At 47.3% G+C, this 16,273-nt stretch overlaps 1 protein-coding gene across 2 annotated transcripts in view; it reads left to right on the top strand.

The window, feature by feature from the left end:
* Positions 1-16,273, top strand: part of LOC124049337 (guanine nucleotide exchange factor VAV3) — a 68,398-nt gene that overhangs the window by 23,132 nt on the left and 28,993 nt on the right. For both annotated transcript variants that reach the window (XM_046370852.1, XM_046370853.1), the window contains exons 3-13: positions 6,573-6,631; positions 6,732-6,797; positions 8,467-8,575; positions 9,004-9,105; positions 10,313-10,381; positions 10,790-10,893; positions 11,090-11,189; positions 11,338-11,433; positions 14,648-14,716; positions 15,091-15,177; positions 15,274-15,359. In XM_046370852.1, the coding sequence (XP_046226808.1) occupies positions 6,573-6,631; positions 6,732-6,797; positions 8,467-8,575; positions 9,004-9,105; positions 10,313-10,381; positions 10,790-10,893; positions 11,090-11,189; positions 11,338-11,433; positions 14,648-14,716; positions 15,091-15,177; positions 15,274-15,359 (947 nt within the window). The remainder of the gene's footprint in view (positions 1-6,572; positions 6,632-6,731; positions 6,798-8,466; positions 8,576-9,003; positions 9,106-10,312; positions 10,382-10,789; positions 10,894-11,089; positions 11,190-11,337; positions 11,434-14,647; positions 14,717-15,090; positions 15,178-15,273; positions 15,360-16,273) is intronic.

Here is a 16,273-nt window from a genome sequence, read left to right as displayed (position 1 = left end):
CCGTCGAGTTAATTACCTTCACCTGGCGCCCCAGGTGTAAATCACGTCCTGATTAATTGGCTGCAGCGACGATCAGCAGGACTCTGAGTCCTGTATTTAAACTTAAATGTTAACCAGAAGTACTTTAAATAATTCATCTGTTAAATGTTTTCTCTGAGAGCTGCAGCTCCAAAATGTTTGCTAAGGCTGTGGAGAATAATTCTTATTCTCAGTGTCACTCAGTTCGTGTTTTCAGCTGACTCTCTTAAGTCATCGTCTTTAGTTGTAAAGCTGCAGTGAGAAAATGTTCTATCAATCATTTGGATTTCTTTTTTACTCTATGTTTTAGTGGGTCAAATGTCAAAGGAGTACAAAAACCAGTGGAGTCGCCCCCTGCTGGTTTGAATATGGAGCAGTTGGCCGTGGCTTGTGTGTTTCCTGTCCCTGATGCCACGCTGTGGGGCAGTAAAACCTCCTCACTGGTTTCAGCGTTTGCTTGTCCCCTCTTGTGCATCGTAAGGCCATGACTGACACAGCAAGATCAAAGCCTGTAAAGGCAAGAAAAAATCCCGAGTCCATATGGATTTTCATCGGCCGCCTCAGGACGTCGTTTACAGCAGACAGCCCACTCAGACTTGCTCTTACTCGGTTATGGTTTTGGCAAGTCTTTCAAGTCTTGGCTAACCCAAATGAGTCTACAAGGAGCTGAAATCCTGATAACTTCACTCCAGCGGCTGTTTGAGGGACTCTTAAAAACAGAGTTTATACTTTTGCCTGAAATACCCCTCAGGGAGGCTGCGTTTCCCCGTTTGCTTCATTTCATCCTCAGTTAACTGCAGCGTCGTGTTCCAGCGGCGAGGGGATGAGGCGGTCGTGTCAGCGCCATGAAACAATGGCGATTGTGTTCGGTGGATGGGTTGGGGAGTGGGTGGAGAGATGAGGTTACGTCTTCAGCCCGGCTGCCTCAGTGCGTTCGCAGGTGATAAGAGCAGCTGCTAGGAAGAAGCTCCTGCTGTCTGTGAGTGGACCCCGCTGCTCTCCAGATGCAAACAGCTGCATTTTGATGTCGTGTTGTTCGGCGTCTCAGAGTCCCTGCTGCAGCTTGACAGAATTACTTGTGTTTTCTCGTCGTGCGTCGTGAGCTGCAGGACAACAGTGTGGCTAAAAGTCTTAATCTTAAAATGATCCTCCAGTGGGGATTGTCACAAGGAGTTCTGCTTAACACATCAGCTGGACGATGGCCGACAGTAACCCTGATGACGTCAGTGATTGTGGAGTGTGTGTGTGTGTGTGTGTGTCTGCCTGGGGGGCTGTAGTGTGTAGTCTGCGCAGGTTGACGTGATTTACCTGGACAGCCGCGATGCCTTTGCTTTGTGACCTTATTCTGCTGAGGATCGTAAAGCTCACGCTGCTGTTCAGTCTGGAGAAACCAGCAAGCGGAGCACGCAGGAAAGACAAAGGCCCGCCTCGTTCGTTTAGGCCTCCCTCCAAAGCCTCTCAGCTGTCAGTCCACCACTTTCAACCTGCTCTCTTAGCTTTTTACGATAAAATGGTCATGTAAACACAAGCGCAGCAGGAACAAGCCTCAGTCTGAAAAGGCTCCCCGACCAGCCGACCTTTGACTCCGCAGGCGTCTCATTTCCAACTGGTGAAGGTGAATTTGTTAATCAGCTAAGACTCTTTAACGCTCAGGCGTCTTCACTGTGATGTGTACACACATGGTGTACAGCTGCAGTACTGTAGTAATTAATGTCTCCCACATACTTTGTGGCTTTCTAAGTGTTTACAAAGTTTCTGTTATCATCTGCTGTGTGGGACTGTCCAGTCCCTCCGTGCTCATTTACTTCACGCTTTGGTTTCTGTTGTACGTGGAATCGACCGCGTCTCATGAACGATGCTTGAACGACATGTTGAAGAGATCGCTGTTTTGTGGTCACACGGTCCGTCAGAGCACAGATGGATATGAACGCAGCTTTATCAGCGGCCATGTCTTCTTTCTGCAACACGAGGCCGGCTGGTTGTTTTCATTCTGGAGTGTTTGTGAACAGAAGGACAAAACGGGAAAAAAGACGAGTTTTCGCATCCAGCTGGATTAAAACGGACAGTTTGAGGTCCTCTAGGAAGCTTACAATATAAATGAGTGCAGACTTAATGCACGTAAAGCAGCGTTTGACGAGGAGAGCGATGGACTAAATGATGCAGGCGATGAAGACTGAGGAGGAACGCGTGTTGCATCCCAATCAGCTGCACGTCTTTACATCCAAACATACTAATTATGTATTATGGGCGTTAATGAGCCATGGCACTGATTAGCAAACATTAGCTCGACTCTCTGCCAGCCAGTCAGGCTTTTCATTGGCTCCTCTAAACACTGAATAAAAACCTTCACACACACATACCTCAGCAGGCTGTTAAATGTTCACACCATGTGTGTGTGAGAGGAGCAGAACCAGAACTGAAATCCAAACATGACTTTCCTGCTTTTCATAAGTGTGTTGTCGAGTGTGGAGTTAAACACGTCCTGGACTTTGACTTGCAGGTTTTTCAGCCCTCACAAACCTTTATGCTTTAGTTGTCTTTTGAAGGAACAGCATGTTGGCAGAAGCCAAGCTGGAGTGTTGGTCTCCTTGGCTGCTGAAGAGGGTTTTTGTCTGAGGTTAAGCTGAAACATGATGGTGGACTTCAGGCCTAAAGCAAACACCTCTGGGATTGTGTCGTCAACATGCAAAATGGACCAGGATTTTTAGCATTAGCATATCTATACTTTTTCAAGGTATTTTTCATTTTTGGGTAGAAACATCCGACGGGCCAGACTGAACCTCACGGTGGGCCTCGTTTTGGGCACTTGTGGGTTCAACAAATTGGAGGGTTCTTGAACTTTTCCAGCCTCGAACTCATCCTCGCAGATCGTCCTAAACGTTGAATCAGCTGTTGCTCATGCAGACGGGAAGAAGTGCAGTCAGCTGAAAGGTGGGAAACCCCCCGAAACATCAGCTGGTGAGGGCTGCAGGTGATGTGAACACCACGTGAAGGTGCGCTCACACCTGCCTGTTTGGTGTGGTGGGATCAGAGTGTTTTCCTCCTGCTCGTGTGTGTGTGGCTGTGGGAAAACCCTGCAGCAAACAGCTGATCCCTGGTCAGTTAGATCGGTCGCTTTCATGTGACTCTGGTGACTGAGGACACGTGCGGTGATCAGATATTTACTGGGTTGAATTATGGTGAAATAGTCTCTTGGTTATTTTTTCCTCCAAATGATAAGAATTGTTCCACTTCAGGCTTCTCAACCCGTCATTTCCAGTTCGCTTTGTTTTCCTGTGAAGGACCAGGAATCAGGTCCTCCGTCCTTTTGTTTGGAAGGCAAAGACCCAAACACACACAAACAAAGAATTAAAAGCGCATGTGTTTTCATCCCTCACTCATCTCTATTTTTAGCTGCCGCTGAGAGAAACAAACGTAAAGAAAAGAGGCAGAGAAACTGGGACAGCGTGCTGGGCTGAGTGTGAAACCAGTAAGGCTGCTGGCACGTTGGGGACGTCTGAAATGTCTCTCGAGAAGCCGCCGGCCGCGAGAGGACGTCTCTGAACGGGTAGACCGATCGGTGGCTTCGCATGCCAATAGCAGACATGATAAACTGCCTTTCTTTGCTTCCTGACTGAAATATGGGGTCAGTATTGATCTTTCTGTGGAAACAATAAAGCTGACATCCCCGTTTGACGTGGACCCATTTAAAATCCAATCGGGGGCACTGAAGTGAGGCGGCACTGAGTGTTTGACTGCATACTGATGGCAAAATCAGGAATACGAATGAGCATTGTGTACACGGCGTGTTTTCTGAGTTTAAGCGCTCTGATTGGTCCATAAAATGTCCAGTCCAGAGTGATGTCCCCATGTGCTTCTTTTGTCTAACCAACAGCCCAAAGGCTCTTCATTTTACTGTCATCAGCAAATCCCGACATTTAAGAATCTGGAAGCAGCAACCCGACTGAAATCGATTATCAAAGTAAATGGCGACTAATTTTTTTCCACCGGCTATTCGACTGGTTGGCTAATCTCCCTCTGCTCTGTCGTATGACTAAAGCTGCTTCCCAAATCCTGTTTTAATTGCTGCTGAGCGAGTCTTGAGATCCGACGGGTTGCAGTTCCTCCTGCTGGGCCTGAGACCGGAACTCCAGATCTGACGTGTGACCTCTCAGCTTTCTGAGTTTGAATCGACGGTCGCAGCTTTTTGAAGAACAGAAACTGGACCTCATGACGGCTGAATCCTGATTTATTTTTACGTCTTGCGTCATTCAGCTCTCAGAACAGTAGTAATCATCTGTATTTTTGCTTTGCTGACTGATGAAGTCTTTCAGCTAAAGTGAAGCCCGTCGCCTCCTGGAATGTAAACCTTTCATTTCCCTGACTTTTCTATTATTGGTGGTACGAGCGATGATGGCCGTAATGCTCGTGAGCCTCCAGAAAGTCTTGTGCAGATGGTCAGTTTTGTTGCGAAAGTGTGTGACTCATGTGTTCGTCGCAGCCAAAAAACACAACGACACAAGACCTTCGTCTTCCCAAAAAGCTGCCTGCCAGCTGAAACTGGACGGCCTCCAGAGGTCTGCTCAGTGGATGTCCAGCGTTTGGACGTGTTGTACCTGCCAGCTGGCGTCCGGATGTCGCGCCCTTCGCTCGTCACTGTGGCGAGCGCTCACTCAGCTCTGCCTGATGAGATTCACTGACAGTCATTTGAATTGCAGACTCCACTGGACGATATGCGCTGTTGGATCCGGGACCGTGAGGGTCTGGGTCCTCATCGCAGCAGGTCCCAGGTGTGTTTAAGAGGCCTTCTGTCCTGCGCCTGGTCGGTCAGGATGTAACTGCGTTTGTTTACTGTCGAATAAAGAACACAATGCAAGTTTTCGTGTGATCTGATACAAAGTTCGGCTTTGCGTGACCAAAATTATCCACCATAAACTAATGGAGATTGTAGGCGTGTAAAAGCAGGTGTGAAACACCTCTGCCACCTCCTCCATGACGTCTGATCAGCACACACACACACACACACACACACACTCCTCCCACCATTCAGCTGCTCGCTTTCATCACGAGCCTATGAACTGCTGCTTCTGCCGGTAAAATGTTTGTCAGAGTCAGACTGTGACGGTCATCCGCCCTCGCTTTGTTACTCAGTTTGATTGGCTCCTTAAGTCACAGATGGTTCGAGGCAGTGAACACGACTGAAAACATGAATTATACATCACATTGTTAGTGTCAGCGGAGTCCAGGACTTCGGCTCGTGGCTGAACGTTTCTGCCTCTTTGGTGCTTTGTGTTTGTTGTGCTCAGTGGGGGAGGGGGAAGGCCAGCTGTGTGATCAGTATTGATCTCTCTGAGAGCTAAAGCTGCAGGCCAGCTGTGTGTGTGTGTGTGTGTGTGTGTGTGTGTGAGTGAGTGTTTTCATCGGCATGTCACATCAGTGACCCACAGAGAGTTTTGTGGGCCGTTTGCCAGGTTGCAAAGTGTGAATGAACAGAGCGTTGACTCACACAATGAAACTGTATCGTTCAAACTGTATCGACAGGTGAGTCCAGTGGTGATTATTCGTGAAAGGACACACACACACACACACACACACACACACACACACACACACACACACACACACACAGGGTCAAGGGCAGCTGCAGGACTGAGCACAGCAGCGTGAAATTACATGTCATACTAATAGCAGCCGTGTCAGCCCACGAGAGCACATGGTTAACTTCACAGCACGATCCATTACCGATCAGGTCACGTGACTCGGCTGCGAGTCCCGTGTCCAGGCAGCATCGCTCATGTGTGTGGATGCTTGTTAGTTCACATTCACATGTTAAAACACACCAAATAAAGACTGTATTACGTTTTACTGAATGTTTCACAGTGTGGGTTTGCCTGTGTGACTCCGTGTGTGTCTGTAATGTTGGAGACTGCTGCCCTCTTGTGTCTCCACTTAGAATTGCAGTCAGTCAGGAGTCTTCTTCTCCATCTTCATCTTCATATAAAGTCAACTGATGAAATAATCAGCCACTCAGTCAGTCACACTTTATTTGCACAGCACTTATGAATTATAACACAAAGTGCTTAACACAGTGAGAACAGTAGCCCCCCCCACTCCCAAAGAAAAGAAAGAAAGCAAAAAAAACAGGAAGTGAGGAAACAATACCAAAGTAAAATACTCAACTAGTGAATAAATAAAGTTAAAATTAAAAACTAAAGGCGAGATTAAAGGTTTAGGTCTTGAGTTTGCTTTTCCAACAGACCGACATTCTCTGCTGTCCTCAGGTGTGCAGGAAGCCTCCTCCAGAGATGTGGACCATAGTGAAAAAAATAAAGAAAAAAGCTACGACACGTCTGTAATAAGCTCAGGGAAACCTTAACCTCAAAGGTGCCCCTCAAATCCACCATCTTCATCACGGTTTCTTTACTCTTCATCTTGTCAGAGCTTTTAAAATTTGTGTTTTGGCTTCACTTTTTAAGAGCTCTCGCGTTGTCCATCTTCATATACGGTCAATGGGTTGGACCCAAACGTTTCATAATGTTAAAAATAACAAAGTAACATCCTTATTTCTGTTGCAGGTTGTGAACACACTGTCCAAGCTTTCCCACACAGCGATCGCACAACAGACTGGAATCAGGTATGCTGAAGTGATACGACTGAAAATGATTTGTGATATTACATACAAGCAGGAAGTGATTTTAAGACTCACTGAGCCCTCCTCTGTTTTCTCTTTAAAGGCCTTTTCCCTCAGAGGAGACTGTTGAAGATGAGGACATCTACAACCACCTGGAGGACCTTATAGAGTAAGTTTATGTCTCTGTACACAAACTCACATTCACTTTCCCATCAGAACTGAATTTTAAGTTTGTTAATGCAGTTTCTAGTTTCCCAGCAACGTAAAAATAACTGATGTAACTGCTGTTGTGGGTGCGGGCGACATTTGTTCCCTGGGTGTTGACTGGAAGGCGGCCACCTTCTCCGAGGCTTTCAGCGGGAGCTCGCCAGACTCTTTTTGTAGTTGGCCACAAGTCATGTGGGCTCGTGGCTCGATCGTTTTTGCAGGCCTTGCCGCACACTTAGCACATGATGACAACAAACCTCCTTAGGATTGATGTTTTGAGCTGTTTTATTCCAATGTAACTTTAGCAGAAAAACAAATAAAACCTTCTTCACTTCTGAAAGTGAACAACAAACAAAACCATGACATTATATAACCCGCCCACACTGCGAACAGGACTCCTGGCTTAATGCCTTGCAAAGCCCTTCATCTCAATGCAATGCAGCAATAAGCGCTGAAGTGAAAGACTTGACTGTGGGTGGGTGAATATGGATTTTTGAAGACAATATACTTTGGAATACTTTTGGACCACTTGCCAATTTATGCACATATTTTTGCAAACATTTTTGTATTCATAGCACTGAAGTTGAAGTGAATGGCTTCCTGCAGTCGCCCCGCGTAGTTTCCTTTTGATTAATAGGGCTTATATTTGTGTGGTGCTGGCCTATGGCGGATGTAACCTTGTGGATCGCAAGCCAATAACAAACAGATCATCGCTCAGCAAAGGCGCGCCTGACTCGGTCTGGGCTTAACGCTGACAGCCGTGAGGGGGGGAGCAGGTCAGTGGTCAGTCGTCACAGAGGGAAGCAGCAGCCTGGGGTCGTGTTGCGCCCTCCGCCGTCTGCTCAGAGTTCAGCAGCCAGCCAACAGAGGCAGACCTGAACCCCGTTAGTCCTGTTGTGTGGCCACATGTGGACGTCAGGGGCATAAAACATGCAGAGTGCAGGCAGTGCAGTTGTGCTGGGGCCCACAAGGGGCCCGACCACAGAGGCTCCCCAACAGCTTGTTTTCTCATCAGGTTTTAGTTGCTCAAAAAGGACACAAAAGTGTAATAACAAGAAGCTGAACTCCAGACAACAAAATCAGAACAGACACACACACACACACACACACACACACACACACACACACACACACACAAGGTAAAGACGGAACAAACCAGAAAGAGAGCAGACAGGAACCTGAGGAAGAGGAGGAGCAGACAATCAGGTGAAACTAATCAGGGCAAAGAGCACACAGAGACAGGAAGTGAACAGCAAAACATCAGGCAGGAGGACAGGAACCTTCAAAATAAAACAGGAAGTAACTGACACCCCAAACCAGGACCGGTCCAACCCTGGATGTGTTCACGTTACTGGACATCCAGTCATCCGGTCTGAATCCTCACCCATTAGTCCTCACCTGAAAGTCGCTCACATGCCCTCATGTTTCTGTCCTCTTGGTGAGGTTTGAAGGTAAAAACACACTCTCACACACTCTCACACGGGGATTCGTCATGTTAGCCCAACTGGTTCAGATGTTAGTGGCGAGAACAGGCCTGTGGCGTCCCACAAGTCTTTGCTCGTGTGTGTGTGAGGCTTCCAGAGGAGCAGAAACCATTAACCCAGCACCACATTCTGTCATGTGTACCGCAGCGAGAAGGGGGTGGAGGACGAGGAGGATCTCTATGACTGCGTGTATGACGATGAAGACGGAGGAGAGATCTATGAGGACCTGATGAAGACAGAAGCCGTCCCTCCTCCGGTCAGTGCTGCTCTCTGACACATACTCGGACACACACACTGCACGAGTCACCGTGACTCACCTGTTGTGAAGATTAGTCACTTTGAGGCCGAGAGTCGAGAAGAACATTGATGCCACTGAAATATGTGGCTACAGCCCGTTAGCTTAGCTTAGCTTAGCTTAGCTTAGCTTAGCTCCAAGCGTGTGCACCGCTAAAGCTCACCAACCACTAAAGCACAGCACATCGTGTTTGTTAGTCACTTTCACCTTATGATATTAATTTATTTGACAAAATTTTATGTTCTTTAGTTTTCTCCAGTCGACGCACTTCTGAAACCTGAAAATACTCTGACTTTTGTGTAATTTATGCAATTGAGCTATCGCTTGTGTGAACCCCTGACCTTCATTCACACGTGTGTGTGTGTGTGTGTGTGTGTGTGTGTGTGCAGGCCTTCCAGAGGCAGGCAGAGACTGACATCAGGAGCTGCTGTTTGACGGAGATCAGGCAGACGGAGGAGAAATACACTGAGACCCTGGAGTCTATAGAGAAGGTGCTGACGAACGTATCGCTGCGTGATGCTTTGCATTGTGCCGTAGTCATACACATATGAACCTGTTGTACCAGTTTGGCTTTTAAACACAAGGAAACATCAGCGGCGTGTGGCCGAGTCTGTGGACAAATTTGTCTTGAAGTCTCGCAGCTGAGGTCATTTTATTCCCGACCTCTTTGGGTGACGGTTCCCTGACAGCAGCTGAGCCGGCGTCTACGGTCTGATCTTCTCCTCTGAACGTGTCAGACTGTTTGACTTTATTCGCTCTTAACAAAATAAAAGCAGAGGAGAGAATCCTGAGCATCCTGTTTCCTGTCACGCTGATCGTCACACACCTCCTCACGTTAAAGAGCGGACAGGACAGGTACCAGCTCTGAGACTTGCACTCTGTCAGTACATTACCTGTTTTCCCAGCCCTCTTGACAGACTTCATCATGTCCACATTAAGGTCAGGGTCCATCAGACGTTTATTTCCCCATAAATATCGAACATAAACTCAATTGTTTGGCTGCAGTGGGTCAAAAATGAAAGTTAACTTTCTGAGTGTGGAAAAAGTCGCCCTCTATTGATTTTACTCAGTAAAAGAAATCAATTTGGCCTCCTTATCGCTTGCGATATGTGAAGCTGACTGACTGTAATGACCTGTTTTGGGCCATAATGGGAAAAAAAAATAATGAGTTTTGGAACAAATGTGTACTCCCAGAGAGAAATGAGTGAAAGCATACATTTATTTAGCTGAACTGGTGGAGGGTGATGAGTAATCCCAGCACCAACAGACCCAAACTTCGAGCGAAGGCCTCCTGTGGTGGAGGTTTTCCGCCTCACCCTGCACCTTGGCAGGACTGTGGGAGGCCACAGACCCACTCGTCTTCTCGCTCTGGCGTACGTTCAGCTCTGCAAAAACACCTTGCCGGATTTCCCAGCGGAGCGTCTCAGTAGATGACTTTCGATATGAAGTGGATGGTGGAGTGTTAGTTTGCTCCTTTGAGATGTGGAGGTGACTGCGTGGCGGGAAGGTTTCTGAGAGGAAATCATTAAACTCTGAAAATGAGATTATTGTCGTGACCCAGACGGTCCTCCTTGTTTTTGCTGACTGCAGCTCTTTACAGCGTGGTCTCGTAATGTAATCGCTTCTCTCAAAATGACTTTCCCTCTGACTCTGCAGGGGACGAGCTTCATTCTCTTGTATTTTCTCTCTCTGCTGCAGCACTTTATGACGCCCCTCGTCATGTTTTTATCCATGGCCGAGATGGAGAAGATGTTCGTGAACATCCCGGTGAGTCTCAGTCTGTGTCATAATCCACCTGGGTGGTCAAGCCGGGGTCACAGAAGTCCTTTGTTGACTGACGTCACAGCAGGGAAATCACAGCGCAAATAATCAAATTAATCTAAACTGAATTCCTCCCAGTTTGATTACCCGGAAGCCCCGAGAGGCACAGAATCAGGTGATCGACTGTCAAGCTCTGATCTAAAGTGTTTGAGAACGGGTGGAAAAATTCCTTAAGTTGTTCCTGACTGTTGTTTTAAGGTGCTACGTGATAATGAACCAAACAGCTAATGATCTTCCAACCTTTCAAAGAGCTGATGAGATTCACTGATAAAGCAGGGACATTTAGCATAAAGCATAGATGAAGGTAGCAGGAGGTTTTGGTGGAGCCCAATGATCTTTGCTGTTGTGCTTCAGGAACTGGTGAAAGTTCACAGATGTTTACTGCTGGAAATCCAAGACTCAGTCCATCACAGAAGTGCCCAGAACCTTTACCAGATCTTCATCACCTTCAAAGAGAGGTACAGTGTGACACTTGTGTCCGTAAAAGACATTCAGAACTCTTCCTGATGTCTGCTTTCCTGGCGCCGTGTTGGAGTTTTGTGTCTGTGATTAGCAGAGTGAGGATTCATTTACGTTACTGGGCAGGTTTGTTTTAGCTTTGAGAGTGTTTTCAGCGAGCTTCCTCTGCTTCCTTCCTCTCTTGTGGTGTCGCAGGTTGTTGATCTATGGGAAATACTGCAGCCATGTGGAGACAGCCATCGCCACTCTGGACAGCATCTGCAAAAACAGGGAGGACGTACGCATGAAGCTGGAGGTAAAGCGTCCTCAGAGCGATCAGAGTGCGCCCTCAGGTGACGACACCTGGGCCGGCAGCATCAGTGCCGACCGGACGCCTCGCTGGGCCTCTGTGTGTCATTCACAAGGTGAGCTGTTGATTTTCCTTCCTGTTTGTCTCCCCACAGGAATGCTCAAAGAGGGCAAACTACGGCAAGTTCACTCTGAGGGATCTGCTCGTGGTTCCTATGCAGCGAGTGTTGAAGTATCACCTCCTCCTGCAGGTACGTCATACGCCACCACCGGAACTGTTTCTGTCCCGCTCTAAACGACGGCCATCATTGAATCTCTGCCGTTAGTGCACGACAAATGCACGACTGCACGCAGACCGACAAACAAAAAGCAGGCGTTAGTCCCAAAGCTGAAATCCAGAACAGAAGACGCAGACTGACACGAACCCAGAAGAAAACTGAGCTGCTTGTGGGAGACGACATTTCAGAATGAAACTTTGTATCATTCGTAGTTTCAATGACTGACATCAGCTTGCAAAGACTTTCAGTGCGCAAAGACGAGTGGTGTGTGTGAACAGGCTGTTAGTTTTATTTCTCACATTGTTCTGCTGTATTTGTGTGTAGAACAAGTGATTTTTCTCAACCTTGAACAGTTGGATTGTAGTATTTTGAGCAATTATATCCCAATATTCGGAAATCTTGATCAGCACTTGTGCCATTTTTCTTGTATTTTGCGACTTTTTATGCTTTTATGTTGATGGACTCGCACAAAAACAAAAGAATATCACACAAGTGGGGTAAAAACAACAGTTTAAAAGGTGCTAAACAAAACCCAAATGCACTGAAATATGAACAACACACCTGGGACGCTCAAAGAGACACAGAGCTATACTCTGAACGTAGCAACAGGAAGACAAATAGCTTTAAAAAACAACCACATGGCGTCATTTCATTCATGCTGAGAAACATACGTACACCTGAGCACCTGAGCACCTGAGCCGCTGGAGGAGTCCGCCACGCCACCTCCTCTCAAACAGTCAGAAAACGTCCACACGTGTCTGACGGTTTTGAAAGCAGGACGTGTAATTGAGCGTCACCAGCATCACATTGTCCACACCTGGATAGGAGGTCTCTCGCTGTCTTTGTAAACGATCAGAACTTCGGGTTAAAAGTCCTCCATGACTTGAAGTGACAGAAACCCGTCAGGGAGTTTTTGCTCCATCAAGGCTCCATCACTCCCAGTCAGACCCTGTGAGCAGGAGGGCTCGCGGCCACCAGGTGGTGCTGTTGGTCATGTTTCCTCCCCCTGCCGCCGTCCTCCAGGCTCTGAGACGTCTCTGGTCTGTTTGTGGTGCTTCAGGTCTGAGATGACCTGCACAAACCATCATCTGATCGAGACAAAGAAGAGTGAGGACAGAGAAGACAGACAGGGTGGAGTGAGGACTGACAGAGAGACAGACAGGGTGGAGTGAGGACTGACAGAGAGACAGACAGGGTGGAGTGAGGACTGACAGAGAGACAGACAGGGTGGAGTGAGGACTGACAGAGAGACAGACAGGCAGGAAAAAAAATCAGTGAGTTTGTTGTGATGAACTGAACGCAAATAAAGGAGAAGCAGCAGCGTTTGTCCAGGTGAAGGGAGGTGGTGTGGAGGTGGTTGGAGCTCCTCTTCCTCCTCCTCCTGCTCCTCCTCCCCCTCTTTGTCCTTCTGTTTGTCCTTCTCCTCCTCCACCTTTTCCTCCTTCTATTTGTCCTTCTCTTCCTCCTCCTCCACCTCTTCCTCCTTCTGTTTGTCCTTCTCTTCCTCCTCCTCCTCCTCCTCCTCCTCCTCTTCCTCCTTCTGTTTGTCCTTCTCTTCCTCCTCCTCCTCCTCCTCCTCCTCCTCCACCACCTCTTCCTCCTTCTGTTTGTCCTTCTCTTCCTCCTCCTCCTCCTCTTCCTTCTCTTCCTCCTCCTCCTTCTGTTTGTCCTTCTCTTCCTCCTCCTCCTCCTCCTCCTCCTCTGGACTGTACAGTCATCCATAATGAAGGCTCGTGGTCTCATGTGTGTTTTATTTAACTATTTTAAATTAGTGTGCTTCCATTTTGGCCTAAAATAGAAGTTAAAAAAGTCAAAGCAGCGCTCAGTCTTTTACTGCTGAATGTTAAAATTTAGTTTGTATTTAAAATTACCTTGTGGAAATTTGAGGGAAATTCAAAGTAAATTTGAATTCTGTTAGGTAACCTTATTTAAATGCCATCGCTGAGAATTCAGTAATAGTTATGTTTTAATTTTTAATTTTCAGTTGCCTGTAAATATTAAGTGCCTTCTTTACTTCCACAGTGTAACCTGTTTAATGAGACCAAAGTTTGTTTTTCAGTACCTTTGAATATAAAACATTTATTCACATGTGAATGTCCTAAAATGAGTCAGTTTGGTGGTCGGTTCAGGTGATCGTGAACGCGGTCGCTCGCTGGTCTGCAGAAACGTTTACTTCTGGCGACTGGAGTGTGTATTTTTCATCCGTGAATCCTTGCAGGGACTGTAGTACAAGTACACATTCCTTCACAGTACAGAGCGACATGCCTTCTACTGCAGGCGTTGCGTGTTGTGTTGTTTGTGGTGTTTTGTTGATGTGCGGCGTGAAGATCCCACCAGAAGGACCAAGCCTGCAGGAGCAAAGTGTTGGCGTTGTGTCAACACGGACTCGAAGATCCCAGAGGAGCAGCCGGGTAATAACCAGCTGCACCGAACGAAGCGTCCGCTGGGTTACTTTGCCATCTGGTGACAGCCAGAATCTGTACCACGAATGTCTTGTCACTTCCTCTCGCTCCACGAGTTCCTCTCTCGGTCCTTCTCGCCTTTTTTGCCATCAATCTTTCATTTCCTTTCTCTTCCTGGCAGCCTCCGTTCATCACCCCCCCCCGGACACGATTCCTTCAGTGAGTCCACCGTGAATGGCCCCGGTTATCAATGCGACCACTCCTTCCCCCTGTATCTCTGTGGAGGGGCCGAGGTGGGAGCCGGTCTTGATAAATGGGACTCTGCCGTGGTGCTGCTGATAATAATGCTCAGGTTGAGCCTGACTGACACCAGGGATTTGAGCAGTGCCGTGCAGTCATATATATCTCCCTTAGCGGCTCAGTGTGGGTTTGTGCACTGCTGTGTGTGTGTGTGTGTACCTGTATGAAGGACATGCATGGCAGCCTCCCTTATCCTCTGCTGCTGAGGTCTAGATGTCTTGTTTACACTGCAGTCATGCACCAGCAAGTAATTTCAGATACACACACACACACAAACAGTATCTGATTTATCTCGGGACAGGATGCTTTCCGCCGTTAACCTTTTCCATTTCACAGAGCCAAAGCCTTCCGTTCTCCGTGGCCGTGTTGTGTGCAGCATAACGAAGTTCATGAATGCAACATGCAACACGCCGCTTGAAGTCCGTGTTATCACGGGACACGTGCTTACCGAGATGTCGTGTGTGTGATTTGTTTCTGTCCAACAGGAGTTGTTGAAACACACTCACGACCCCACAGACAAGAGTAATCTGCGGACGGCGTTGGATGCCATGAAGGTACCGTCATCGCTTTGTTTTATTATCCCAGCATGCAGCGAGTGGCGGGTCCATCCCAAAACGACCGCACAAACACACTCGCCGTCACTGTCACGGTATTCAGAGTGAACAACTCACGTTGTCTTTCCATAAGACTCCTGATTAAATGGATTTAAGTTCTAAACATTTGATTTCCACCACTTCAACTGGTTAACATTACAGTTCAGCTGAGGAGGACGTCATTTATGTGTACATCCCACCCCAACGTTATGTACAATGACAGCATGGGGGGGGGGGGGGGGGCAACAGGTGTCATACTGTACTGGCAACATTAAAATATTACGTCTAAATGGAGCTAAACTTTGAAGCTTTCTTGTTTTCTGATCCGTGCGCAGGACTTGGCTCAGTACGTTAACGAAGTCAAGAGGGACAATGAGACGCTAAGAGAAATACATCAGTATCAGGAATCCATCCAAAACTTGGTGAGCTGCGTGTCTCTTCCTCATGACGAACTCACAATACTTTGGAAATGCTTCACACATCTCAGATCACAACGCGTGTGTCGCTTTTTTCTGCAGAATCAGCCGCTGAGTAACTATGGGAGACCCAAAGGTGACGGGGAGGTACGGGTGACCTCGGTGGACAAACGAGCCAAACAGGACAGGTGAGATGTCAGGTTGACGCGCTGCCTGACTGGTTGCAGCTTAGCTTTTCAGGCTCAGCGGTTGGGAAGGTGCCAGAGTATACTTCACTTAAAGCCAAAGAGCTGCGAGAAACTAAACCTGTTTGTGTTGTGAAGAAGGAACAAAATCAGGTGATGTAATTGCGAGTGAATTATAAAACAATGGAAACACAGGCTGCATGTGATGTTTGGGCTGATGCTAATGCCCTGAAGGATCTCCACAACCACAACCACAAACTTTTCTTTTTTTTTTTTGCAAATTGTAAAATTCAAGTTGGGTGTCAGGTGTCAGCTACAACATGCGGCTTTTGCGTTGAAAGTCCTGGCCGTCTTCTCTGGGAGGGTTGGCCCAACGCTTGACGTGTACCCTGATGAGCTGCCTGATGGGTCTTAAAGCAACAGGCAGCTCCAGTTGGAGCTTAAGGCTGTTCATAATGTGAACATCCATCACAGGCAGCAGAGAGGCTGACGTACAGGATACGCCCCAAAAATGTTAAAACTCCAGTTTGAGGCAGCAACAAGAGCTTCATTCATTTTTTCATCCATCCAAACCTTTATTTAAACAGGGACTCTTTTTCCAAGGTGGCCCTAATATGCGTGTACAAGTACTCATATTGAGTAATTATTGAGCACTAAAAGACAGATGTTGAACACCACTGTGTGGTCTCCTCACACATCTTCACCTGCCAACCTTCTCATACAGTAAACAACGACGTGTTCCTCAGGTCCAGTTCATCTAGAACCTTAATGTTTAGAATTTACACCACTGTCGTCCATCATGGATAAAAAACAAACAGTTGACTGAAGAATTTCTTTCTGCACTTCTGGGTTATTTGTTGTTGTTTATATTGTTTTGACCCCCCCAGAGTTCCTGACAAACTCAGGGTGAAATGAAT

The sequence above is a fragment of the Scatophagus argus genome, chromosome 18 (assembly GCF_020382885.2).
Source record: "Scatophagus argus isolate fScaArg1 chromosome 18, fScaArg1.pri, whole genome shotgun sequence".
In the NCBI taxonomy this organism is placed as follows: Eukaryota; Metazoa; Chordata; class Actinopteri; family Scatophagidae; genus Scatophagus; species Scatophagus argus.
The sequence above is the reverse complement of the archived record's forward strand: the minus strand, read 5'-3'. Positions and strand labels throughout refer to the sequence as shown.